Raw genomic sequence first — 10,778 nt, 5'->3', positions numbered from 1 at the left:
ATGGTCACGCTCATCACCGAGAAGCTGCAGAGCCAGAGCCTGGACGACCTCGCGCACCGGAGCTGTGATGCGGGCCCGGTGAGCTGGGGCCTCGGGGCGCCACCCGCACTGGGCGGGGGGGGCGGGCCGCGGTCTGGGGGCCAGGGCGGCAGGGACGCGCAGTCACCAGAGCCTGGCAGCGTCATGGTGGTGGGTTTCCGGCATCGGTAAAAAAAATAGACCCAACTTTCAACGGATGTCTAAGCTGCACGCCGAGTGCACAAACCCCACGTGCGCACTGGCGACCAGGCCCTGCGCAGCAGCTGTGCGACCGCCCCCCGAGCCGCCTCTGTCTCGACCTGCTGCCGTCGGTTAGTTCTGCCTGGGTTTGAGCTTCGCGCCGTGGAGCCATTTCCTGGGGTCTCGTCAGCGTGACTCTTAGGACCCCACTGCTGCCCTGGTTGGACTGTGGCCGAAGGGAGGGGACTGCATGCTCAGCCCTGGAGCGGTCTCCCCGGGACGGACGTGCTCCAAGCTTCCCGGCGGCCTCCCAGCCTTTGCTCTCTTGGTGGCCTGTTGCTCGTTAAGGTGACGAGCGGGCGGCTGTGGAGCCTAGGCCTTCGTGCCAGCTGTGAGGCCCGTTGTTACAGCTGATGACCCGGAGGGCCCACGGGTCAGATGCCGGCGCTCTTCCCGCGGAGCCGGGGGCCAGGCCGTCGCAGCAGGGCCGCCGGGGAGCCTGGCTTGGGGGTGGGCCCGCTGGCGCGGAGCTGAGGGTGAGGCCGTGAGGACCAGCGCGGCTCACGGGGCCCCGCCTCAGGAGCAGGAGGAGACGCGCCCGTGGCTGCTGCTTCTCTGCACCCCACTGAACGCGGCTAGGCTTTTGGGGATTTTGATTAAGAAAATGGGGGCCGGGTGAGGAGGGGGGAGGGGTTCGGAAGCACCAGCCGGCTGTCACAGAGCAGGGGCGGGAGGTGAGGTGCCGGGGACGGAGGCAGCGGCGCGGTGGCAGCCGTGCTGGGTGCCGGGGGAGGCGCCGGGTGCGGGGGCGTCGCTGTGTCGCGCGCGCACTCGCCTGGCCGCTGCGCTGCGCACTGGGACCGACACTGAGCCACGCCGAGTGTCAGCGGGGACGGAAAAGGGGGGCACAGGCGCTCGAGGAGTCCGTGCCGCTCTGCTCGGCCACCAGACGAGACGGGGTGGGGAGTCGTCACCGCGGCAGCGGCGACCCCGGGCTGTGGCCGAATCTCACGGGAAGCCCTCTCTCGCCATTTCCAGCAGCCTGCCGAGAACCGCAGCAGCAGCAGCGGCGGCCCTTTGTCCGCTTCCGAGACCGGAGGTGAGTGGGGGGGCCCCGCAGGCCGTGAACAGGGCGGTGCCAGTAAAAGCCCAGCAGCATGGAACCGGCCACAGCCGGAGAGGTGGGGTCAGCAGGAGCACCTGTCGGTCCCCCCGCCCCCCCCCGGCAAGGGTGGCGCTGCTGCCTTGCCCTTACCGGACAGGCCAGCCCCCGGACCCTGCGGCCACTGGACGGAGGGCGGGACGGGCCAGTGGCGCATGCCCTGCAGCTGTGGGCGCGTGTGTTTCGCGGGCGGCTGTGCCCTGGAGGGCGCGGGTCTGCCGGCTCCCTGTCCCTCCAGGGCTGGACCTCCACGCAGGCGCCCCATGGTCTGACTGGGGACCGGTGGCCCAGCCGCCAGGAGTGTGAGTGTGAAAATGGGCTGGAGAGAGAGCGAGCGGCTGAGAGCGAGCATGAGGAGGGTGCGTGGGGAGAGAGTGCGTGTGAGTGTGGACGTGTGGACAAGGGCGCACGAGGGGTGTGAGCACCCGTGAGCGTTGAGCATGCGCGTCGAGAGGCTGCCTGGCCCGTGTGCCCCTGGCACGCCTCGGCCGGCGTCCGTGGTCGCGGTGGAGTGTTAGCTGTGTGGCTTTTAGGTGGCACAGAGCTGGGCTGAGCCCTTCCCCCACCCCCGCGTTCACCATGGCCATGGGGTGTTCCTGTGCCAGCCGGCGACACGCGGGGGTGTCGCAGCGGATGCTGCGACGTGGCAGGGTGGGAGCAGGGGGCGTGTCTTCCCCTGGAGTCAGTCCTATGTGGGGGACCTTCCTCGCTCACAGCCCCTCGGGCTCCTGGCGCAGCCACGGGCCTGCCCTGCTGCCCTCTCCGTGCCCCCGGAGGAGGCAGCGGGGCCTCCCTGACCATGCGTGTGTCTGCGGTGGGGGCTCCGGCCCCCCGCAACGCCTGCCCCTCACACCCGCGAGGCCCGGTTTCATGTCAGGTGACAGTGCGGCTTCGCCCGAGGCTGGCAGGTGTCCCCTGCTCACCTGTCTCTCCCTTCTTCCTCAGAAGACAGGCGTCCCTGGAGGGCCCCGAGTGAAGGACTGCCCGTCAGAAGCCAGGCTCCCCCGGGCCCCACGCCGCTCTTCCCGCCGGACCCCCACGGTGCGAGCGCGGGCGTGGGCCTGGGGGCGGCCAGCGCAGAGGGCCTCGCGGAGAGCTCCGGGCCACCCTCGGCCCCGCCCAGCAAGCGACACTGCCGCTCCCTCTCCGAGCCCGAGGAGCTGGCCCGCTGCAGGTCCCCGTGGCGCCCCGGCGGCTCCAGAGTCTGGACCGCCGTCTCCAAGAGGCGGTGCCTCAGCGGCGGGAGCTCCTGCCTGCCGGGGGGCGCCTTCCCTGCGGCCGGCCCGGGCTCGCCCCCCGTGCCCCGGCCGGCCTCGGCCAGCAGCGGCTTCCTGGACAGTGGTGGGAGCAGCTCAGGCCCACCCTGGTGCCCCGCGGAGCCCTGCGCGCTGCCGCCCCGGCGCCGCCTGTCCCTGTCGCAGGAGCGCCTGGCAGGCGCGGACACCCCATCGTCCCTGCCCGCGCCGGGCTGGCGGCTGGGCCTGCTGCGGAGCCGCTCCCAGCCCTGCGTGCTCGCCGGGAGGAAGGGCCGGCGGAAGCGCCCACGGGAGGAGGACCCTCGCTGGCTGCGCCCGTCCTTGGACTTCCTGAAGATGACACGGGTGAGGCGCCCTCCCGTGTGCCCGCGGCCCCTGCGGGTGCGCCCCCTGCGCGGGGCGGTCTGTGTGGCGTGTCCTCGGGGCTCGCACGGCGGTGGCAGCCTCACGTGTGCTGTCCCTGGTGGGGGCCTGGGCTGCCCTTCGGGGGAGACAGGGAGGCAGGTGCTGGGCCAGGGCGTCGGCGGCTGCGCCGGCTTGGCTCCCACCCTCACTTCCCCACGGGCTCCGCACTGCGTCCTCCGCCGCCTGCTCTTGGGGACGGCGTGTGTTGGGAACTTCGGGTTACGGGCCGGCTCGAGGGCTCTGGCGTTCTGGGCCCGGCACTGCCCCCGCCCCCACCCCTGTCCTGCTCACAGGCCCAGGCTGGAAGCAGTGACCGCAGAGACAGAGCAGGCCCGGGCCCTTTGGAGGGTGCTGTCGTCGCGGGCGACCAGGGCACGGGGCGGAGCCGGGCAGGACGGCCTCCGTCTGGGGACTGCGGTGGGCAAGGGGGACGGCTCGGAGGGCCGCGTGGGCTGGGCCTGGATGTTCACGCGCCCCAGCGTCCCGTCCCCTTGGGCTCAGGGCTCGGTGTGAGGAGGGGACCCGTGGGGGTAGGTCTGTGACGAGTTCGGACGTTTCTTTATTGAGGTGGTTTCACTTCTGAGGCAGCGTTTGCACACCGGCCGGGAGGGACTCGGGGAGCACAGGCTGCGACGGGGCTGACGCCAGTTCCGGGTCCCATCGCTGCTCCGGTGCAGCCCGCCTGCGGGGCCACCGCTGTGCAGCGGGCCAGGCCAGCCGTGACCGCGTGCTCCCCGCAGGGCCTGCCTGCGGCCAGCCGCGGGAGGCCCTCTGCTTGCCAGGCCGGCCCTGCAGCGCTGCCCGTTGCCAGCGTGTGTCCGTGCCTGTGCCCGCCGCGGCAGCGCTCAGGCAGGCGCACATCTGTGTGGGGCGGGCGCTCGGAGGCAGCTGGAGGCCCCTCGGTTCCTGCTCGGCCCGGGCCTTGGAGGTGCTGCGCCTGGCACATCGGCTCTGCCGGGCACCGATGCCAGGCCTCCCGAGGCTGTGGTGTTGCTGGGGCCAGGACCCCGCCAGCCGGCAGGTCGAGGCGCAGGCGGGGCGCAGGCCTGGGGACAGCTGGACGCCATGGCGGGGGGGCAGGCGCACGGCTGGAGGGCCCCTGAGCATTGAGGGCCTTCAGGTGGCTCATTGGAGCTTTTCCAGTTTTGTTGGGAATCTCCCGGTCACCTTGGCCTCAGTGAGGGGGCGACTGACTGGGTGGTGCTCTCGCCCGGGGTCTCCACAGACTGACCGCAAGTTGAAAGATCCTCTACAGTTCAGAACCCAAAGTCCCGACCTTTGATTTCAGAAAGAATATTTTACATCTGTTTGCTGACAGACAGGCCACCATCAAACCAGAGAGACGGCAGCTAAAGCTGGGACGGCGGGGGGCGGGGCCCCGTGTCAGGCCGGCCCCGCAGGCCTCGCGGCTCTGGGCCGGGCCGGCGCAGGGCTGTCCCTGGCGGCTCCCCCACTGTGGCGCTGGAAGGCCCGGCTCTGAATCGGGGGGCGTCAGAGGCAGCGAGTTAAGAAGAGACGCGTGACAGCCGTCAGCTTGTGTCTCGGGGAGCACAGGCCAGGGTGCGGGGCCGGGCCCGCGGTGCTGGGGCGTCCGCCCGTCTGCACGCGTGGACCGCGCGGTGGTTGGAGCCAGCGCGGGGATGGGGCGCCAGGGAGGGGCCGTGTGCGCTGCCCGGGCCCCGTCCGGCGGGACTGTGGACGCCGGCCTGTCGCCAGGCCGGGCTGAGCCGATCCACCTGGGTTTGCTGAGGAAGAAGTTCTCTCACGGATCCTCGCTTTGTCCCCAACACATGTGGCCGGCAGAACTTCTAAAGATTGAGTTCTTTAGAACGTTACTTCTGACGGCGACCCACTTGTTACAGCAACGGGACAGAAACAGGGTGTGGCCTCCGAGCTGGATTTCAAAGAGGAGCCTCTGCTCCCTGAGGGGCGGCGGGCACAGACCGGGGGCCCGCGGCGGCCTGTTCCCGCGAGTTTGCGAGCCCCGGAGACCGCCCCTCTGTGTCGTGCCCGGAGGGGCTGTGGCTTGGGACGCCCTTGGGGCGGGGTCGCTTGCGCGGCTGAGCCAGGGCAGCTGTGCCCTGCGACCCCGCCCTTGTTCTGCGGGCCGCGGGGGGGGCCTCCGGCCGGGGTGCGGGTGCAGGGGGCCCGCCAGGAGGCTGTGCCAGTGGAGGCAGGCGTGCGGGGGCCACGTGCAGGCGCAGGGCCAGGAGTGGGGGGCCTGGGGTCGCCGGGGGAAGAGGGCTGGGTCGTGCCGGGGGGCTGCTGCCGTGCGTGGCCTGGAGGAGGCCGTGGCCAAGGCTGAGGGTGAGGAGGCCAGTGCGTGGCCTGGGGTCAGAGCCCCCGGAGGCGGGCTGGGGCGGGGGGTCTGCTGGGTCTCGCCCCGTGGGGCAGCCAGGGAGAGGTGCCACCTGGGGCGGGGCTCTTGTCCGGGGGAGGGGCCACGTGGGGGGCAGCGCGGGGCCGGGGAGCCCCTGCCTCTCTGCAGTGCTGGGGGGCGGCAGCGGCCCGTCCGGAAGGCTGGTCCCGCCGGCCGGGGGAGGAGGCCCCTGGGTGTGCAGTGCGTGTCTCAGGCGTTTCAACGTGAGCAAGAGTTACGCTCGTTCCCGTTTGAAGAGAAAGACCTGCTGGGGGTGGGGCTGATGAGAGGAATGTGGGGCTGCGGGCCTCCCCTGGGCGTGAGGCGGCCTTGCGGGCGCGGCCGCACACTCGGGTCCCCGGGGGCCCCTGCCGCGCGAGGGGCAGGCGCCCGCAGCCTCGGTGCGCTGCTCTGGGCGGGGCCGGACCCGGTCTCCCCGGCACCCGCAGGCCTCCCGGCTGCAGGTGGCCAGAGCCTGGGCCGTGGGCACAGGGCTCGAGGTGGCCGCCCGGGGGAGGGCCCGTGTCGGAGGCGCAGGGGACCAGGGACGCTCGATAGGACGTGGGGACCTCTGTCGGGGTCGGCGGGATGCCCCTCCCACAAGCCCCCCCGAAGGACCTCAGGCAGGTGTCTTTTCTGTTGCAGACATTAAAAAACTCAAAGAGCCTCGGCTCCCTCGATTACGAAGGTGAGGATGACGATGACCCCAGAGCGAAGACGGCCGTGTCCTGCCCACGGGACCCGCACGACCTTGCCGGCCTCGCCGCCCCAGGCTCCAGCCCCTGGGTCCCTCGGGAGCCGGTGGCCAGCGAGGGCGGGGGCGGCGGGGACCTGAGTGACTGGGACAGCGCCGGGGAGGAGGGCGTCCTGCCGCTGGGCCCCGGCGCGCTGGACCTGGAGCAGATCGAGAACAACTGACCGTGGGGCCGGGCCAGGCCGCCTGTCGGCGCTCGGGGCACAGGGCAGCGCCCCGTTAGGTGGCACTGTGAACGTTAAGTGTCATTTTGATTCACTTTTTCCTAAAGGGGTATTTTGCATTTTTATGGCTTTTACACTTGTGGGGAGAGCGTCTATTTTGAAATGGGTTTTTGGAGGAGGGTCCTCTGTTACCCGGGGTCCGCCTCGGGCCCCAGGGCGGGCTAGCTCCTCCGTCAGCGCCGGCGGTGACGGGCGAGGGGCGCTGTGTGGCGTCTCGCTGCGAGACGCGGGCACCAGAGGGCCGGGGCCGCCACAGACTTTGTCCCCGTGTGCGCCGCACTGCCAGCCCTCCACCTGCGCCCTGACCCGCGGGGGGCGCAGGGCCGAGCATTCTGGGGCCGAGGGTGGCGGTCCCGGCGGTACCTGGTGTGACTTCAATAAAAACGTGTGCTTTGCATGCGCGACTCCTGCCTGTTTGTCATTTCCAGGTGTGAAGTGGGCCTGGGCGCAGCTGGGCTGTCCTGCTGTTCCTTCCGAGTTACTGCTAAAGACGCTGGCCCAGGAACTAGGGGGAAGAGGAGGGAGTTTGTGATCGTGAAAGGAAACGTTCCTAATTTTTGGAGAAATTTTCTTGATTTTCTCTCGTTCCCCGAGGGAGTTGGAGCGAGGCACTCGAGGCAGCCCCGTCGTCACCGGGGTGGGGCTGTGGGGCAAAGGCGGCTCGCCCGACCGGCCCCTGGGTCCCGCGCCCGCAGGCGCTGACCTGGTGCCCCGCAGGCCGCCCCCGTGCCGCAGGGCGGCATTCCGCAGCCCCGGGCCTGCCCCGCTCGCCTACCTGCGGAGCTGAAGTCGCCCCTGAAGCCGCGCTGCCCCGTGAGGGCCCCAGGGGGCAGGGGTGGGGGCGCACAGAGCCTCGGGGCCCTGCTCCGGGAGCCGCTCTCGGCCGCCCGGGCCTGTGCGGTGTCCCTGAGGGACGAAGACGTAAAGTAAGCCCTGGGGCGCCCGGGGCGGGGAGCTGCCTTTCGTCCTCAGCGGGCCCGACCTCGTGACGTCGTGAGCAGCCAGCGGCAGGTCTTGAGTGGGACAGGACCTGGGGGGCCCCGGGAATGCGAAGGGGCCTTTGGGGTGAGGTAGCCCCGAGGGTGTCGCCTGCGCCCCCGCCCCCGGAGCCCCCGCCCGGCCGCCTGTGCGTTGAGGTGCTGAGCCCCAGGCCAGGGGAGGAGAGACAAGCCGAAGAGAAGGGCGGGGCGAGGGGAGAGTGGGCAAGATGGCGGCGCGGACGACCGACCCAGGGCCTCGTCCTGGATCCCCAGCACCTCGGGGTCGGCTGGGCTTGGCTGAGAGCGAGGAGGAGGAGCCGGCAGCCACCCCAGGAACAGAAAGGGGCGGGACCGGAGGTCGTCAGGGCAACGAGGGGGTATTAGGGACAACTTAGCAGGAACGGCCAAGTTCCTGGAAAAATACCGCCAAAGCCGGCTCGACAGAGGACCCAGGGAGAGTCAAACACCATGACACGGCAGTGTCACGCCTTCCTGTGGAGGAAACAGCCCTGGGGGACCTCAACCAGACAGGACGGGGACCGGGGCTGTGAGGGCCGTGGGCTGACCTCCGTGGCCGAGGTGTGGGGAAGCCCCCCCGGGCTGGCCTCTGCCCTCCTGCAGGAGCAGAGGGGCTGCTGGGGGCAGGGCCGGAGCCGTGGGGCTTGGCCGGGCAGCGGCCCCCCCGCGAGCCCTTCCCCGCTGTCCCCCCCGACTCGGACCCCACAGCAGGGTTCCATTCGCATGAGGAAGCGTCACAGGCAAGCAGGGTCCCCCAGCCTCAGCCCCGGGGAGGGGGGAGGGGCGGTGGCCCGTTCCCTCGCAGGGCCGCCAGCCTGCCTGTGCACGCTGACCCCTCACTCCCTCTCCCTGGCCCCTGGCCTGGGCCCTCCGGAGCCTGGACGACCCTCCACCGCAGGGGTGCCCTGTGGGGGGAAAGGGAGCCCCGACCCGCTGTTTCCCCTTTCTCGGCGGGTGGGCCGGGTTGGGGAGGCTCTTTGATTTACATTGTCCTAGCAAACTGTCCGTCCCCTCGGGCGCGCGCAGCGTGTCCAGTCACCTTCCGCCTCTGCGGCCCGAGGCCCCGCCGGGCCCTCGCGCGCCCCTGTCCTGCCAGCGCCTGGGGCGGGCGCGGCGTTACTTCACCCGGGAACCGGCTCTGCGGTTCACAGACGCGCGCAGCGCCCTGTTTCCAGTTCATTAATTCGCCTTTATCTCCGCCCTCCTGCCTTCTGGATTTACTTTATTGTTCTGTTTTCCCTCTTTGTGGTGAAGGTTTCGTTCATTTATTTCCAGTCTCTCTGGCTCAGTCATCAGAACGTTTAAGGCTGTGCGTTCTCCGCCAACTCCCGCCGCGCTCTCTGCGGCTGTCACGTCGCCCGCCACGGCCCCTCCGGCCAGGGACTCGTCAGGAGAGGGGCTGGGCCCCTCTGGCTGCCGGGCTTCACTTCAGATCCTTCTGTTCAGCTGCAGGCTTTTTGTGTGGGTTCAAAGGATGAAGCCTGGAAGTGTCTGACCTCTTCTTTTAATGTGATAAACATTTTTATTTTTCGTAAGCCTTCAAGGAAATGCTTACAATGTGGCAAGCTTAGTAAGAGAGCACGCTGCAAACAGGCGTGTGCGGAGAAAGAAGTGTTACCTTGTGTAGCGAGGCACACATGCGTGTGAACATGTGCGCCCACACGTGCCATGTGTGCCACATGTGCTTGTCATATGTGCATGTGCGGCTGTGCCCACACACATAAGCATGTACATGTGTGCTCACATGAACGCTCTGGTGAGAGCCGCCCAGCCAGGCTCTCCCGCGAGAGGACTCAGGCCCTCGTCCCCATTGCGTCTTGTGTGGACCTCGGGTCTCTGGGCGCGCGGGGCCGGGTGGCAGGCCTGCTCCTCCGTGTGGGGCAGGGTGCCCGGGGGCTCATGCCCCTTGTTTAGGTCTGGGGGCCGGGACGGCTAGTTAACGAGCTCAGAGATGTCTGAGTCCCCAGGGGGGGCCCGGGAGGGGCTTGCTGGGGACTGGGGGTGTTGGGGGAGCGGTGTGGGGGTCCCGGGGCCCCAGGTGCCCTGTCCAGCCCGGAAGGTGAGAGGCGGAGCTGGGCAGACCCAGAAGCTGCCAGTTCCTCGTTGACTGGTGGCACGAAGCCCCGAGTGGACGTTGAGCTTCGATGCTGGTCCCCCCTCGGTGGCTGTGTGGCGTCCCTCCCGGAAGCCGCACTCACTGGCTCGGGCGCAGCAGCAAGCAGCGCAGGCCGGGCCGGAACCACCGGCCCCGACCCCTGCCCTGGCCCGGGGCTGCGCATCCGGGACGCAGGTGCGGCGGGGGCTGCGCCCGAGGCCTCTCCCCTTGACGTGTGGACGGCCGCCCCCTCCCTGTGGCCTCACAGGGTCACCCTCTGTGTCTCGATCTCGTCCTTTTATAAAGAATTCAGTCCGATTGGATCGCGGCTGCCCCAGTGACCTCAGGTCACCTTAACTGCCTCTTTAAAAACCCTTCTTCATGTGTTTACTGTGGTAACTAAGGTACACACAACAGGAAACGTGCCATCCTCGCCATGGCTCCGCGTGCGGCTCGGTGGGTCAGGCGCCGGCACGCTGGTGCGCAGCCGGCACGGCCGCCGGCGTCTCCGGAACTTCGCACCCTCCCAGCCTCAGGCTCCGTCCCCATTAACGAATGGGCCCCGCCCCCCGCCCGGGCTCCCGCCGTCCCCTGGGGCGGCCGAAAACTGTGTTTGGTGTTCTTCGTAAGAAAACTTATCTAAAAACTTAACCAACATGGGTGAATTTTTGTGTAGCCATTTTAATATAGAAGGTGAAAGAGATGATACATTTTTGGCATGTTATGCTTTATTTTTTTAAAGAAATGTAAAAACACCACTGAAACACAAGAAAGGTGCGTGCCGTGTGGGGAGAAGGCGCTGTGACTGCGGAGGGAGGACCCGGGCAAGAGGGGTTTGCGAAGTTCCGTGTGGAGCCCTCTCTCGGGACGATGCTGCCGGCCGGGCGGACAGTTGAAGGCGGCAGCGGTCAGATGAGGACAGGGACTGAGGACAGTCAGTGCTGCGGCCCCCAGGGCCGGCACACTGAAAACGTCCAAGTCGACGTCACTGCGGAACGTGAAGAATGTCTTTTATCTTACGGAGAAAACCACCCAGACTTTCTGGCCGCCCCCACCCTTCCAGTCTCCGAGCCTGGCCCCGGAGGGACCCCGTGCCTGGCCCCGGAGGGACCCCGTGCCTGGCCCCTGAGGGACCCCGTGCCTGGCCCCAGAGGGACCCCGAGCCTGGCCCCTGAGGGACCCCGTGCCTGGCCCCGGAGGGACCCCGAGCCTGGCCCCGGAGGGACCCCGTGCCTGGCCCCGGAGGGACCCCGTGTCTGGCCCCGGAGGGACCCCGAGCCTGACCCCGGAGGGACCCCGTGTCTGG

The 10,778-nt window shown here is 69.2% G+C and overlaps 1 protein-coding gene across 1 annotated transcript; it reads left to right on the top strand.

Annotated features, from left to right (window-relative positions):
* FAM53A (family with sequence similarity 53 member A) lies at positions 1–6,319 on the top strand. The gene is made up of 4 exons (XM_054581867.1): positions 1–78; positions 1,258–1,318; positions 2,327–2,982; positions 6,047–6,319. Exons 1-4 carry the CDS (start codon positions 1–3, stop codon positions 6,317–6,319), a joined length of 1,068 nt encoding a protein of 355 aa, XP_054437842.1.
* The last annotated feature ends 4,459 nt before the right edge of the window (positions 6,320–10,778 follow it).

The sequence above is a fragment of the Pteronotus mesoamericanus genome, unplaced genomic scaffold (genome assembly GCF_021234165.1).
Source record: "Pteronotus mesoamericanus isolate MK-2021 breed Mesoamerican mustached bat unplaced genomic scaffold, CSHL_Meso_final contig_68, whole genome shotgun sequence".
Lineage (NCBI taxonomy): Eukaryota > Metazoa > Chordata > Mammalia > Chiroptera > Mormoopidae > Pteronotus > Pteronotus mesoamericanus.
This window is presented reverse-complemented; position numbering and strand designations above follow the sequence as displayed.

What these genes read in the sequence shown, in the direction of transcription:
- FAM53A (XM_054581867.1), top strand. Translation starts at nt 1, where the DNA reads ATGGTCACGCTCATCACCGAGAAGCTGCAGAGCCAGAGCCTGGACGAC. An exon ending in GGAGCTGTGATGCGGGCCCG is followed by an intron (nt 79 to 1,257) that starts GTGAGCTGGGGC and finishes CGCCATTTCCAG; the next exon opens with CAGCCTGCCGAGAACCGCAG. An exon ending in GTCCGCTTCCGAGACCGGAG is followed by an intron (nt 1,319 to 2,326) that starts GTGAGTGGGGGG and finishes CTTCTTCCTCAG; the next exon opens with AAGACAGGCGTCCCTGGAGG.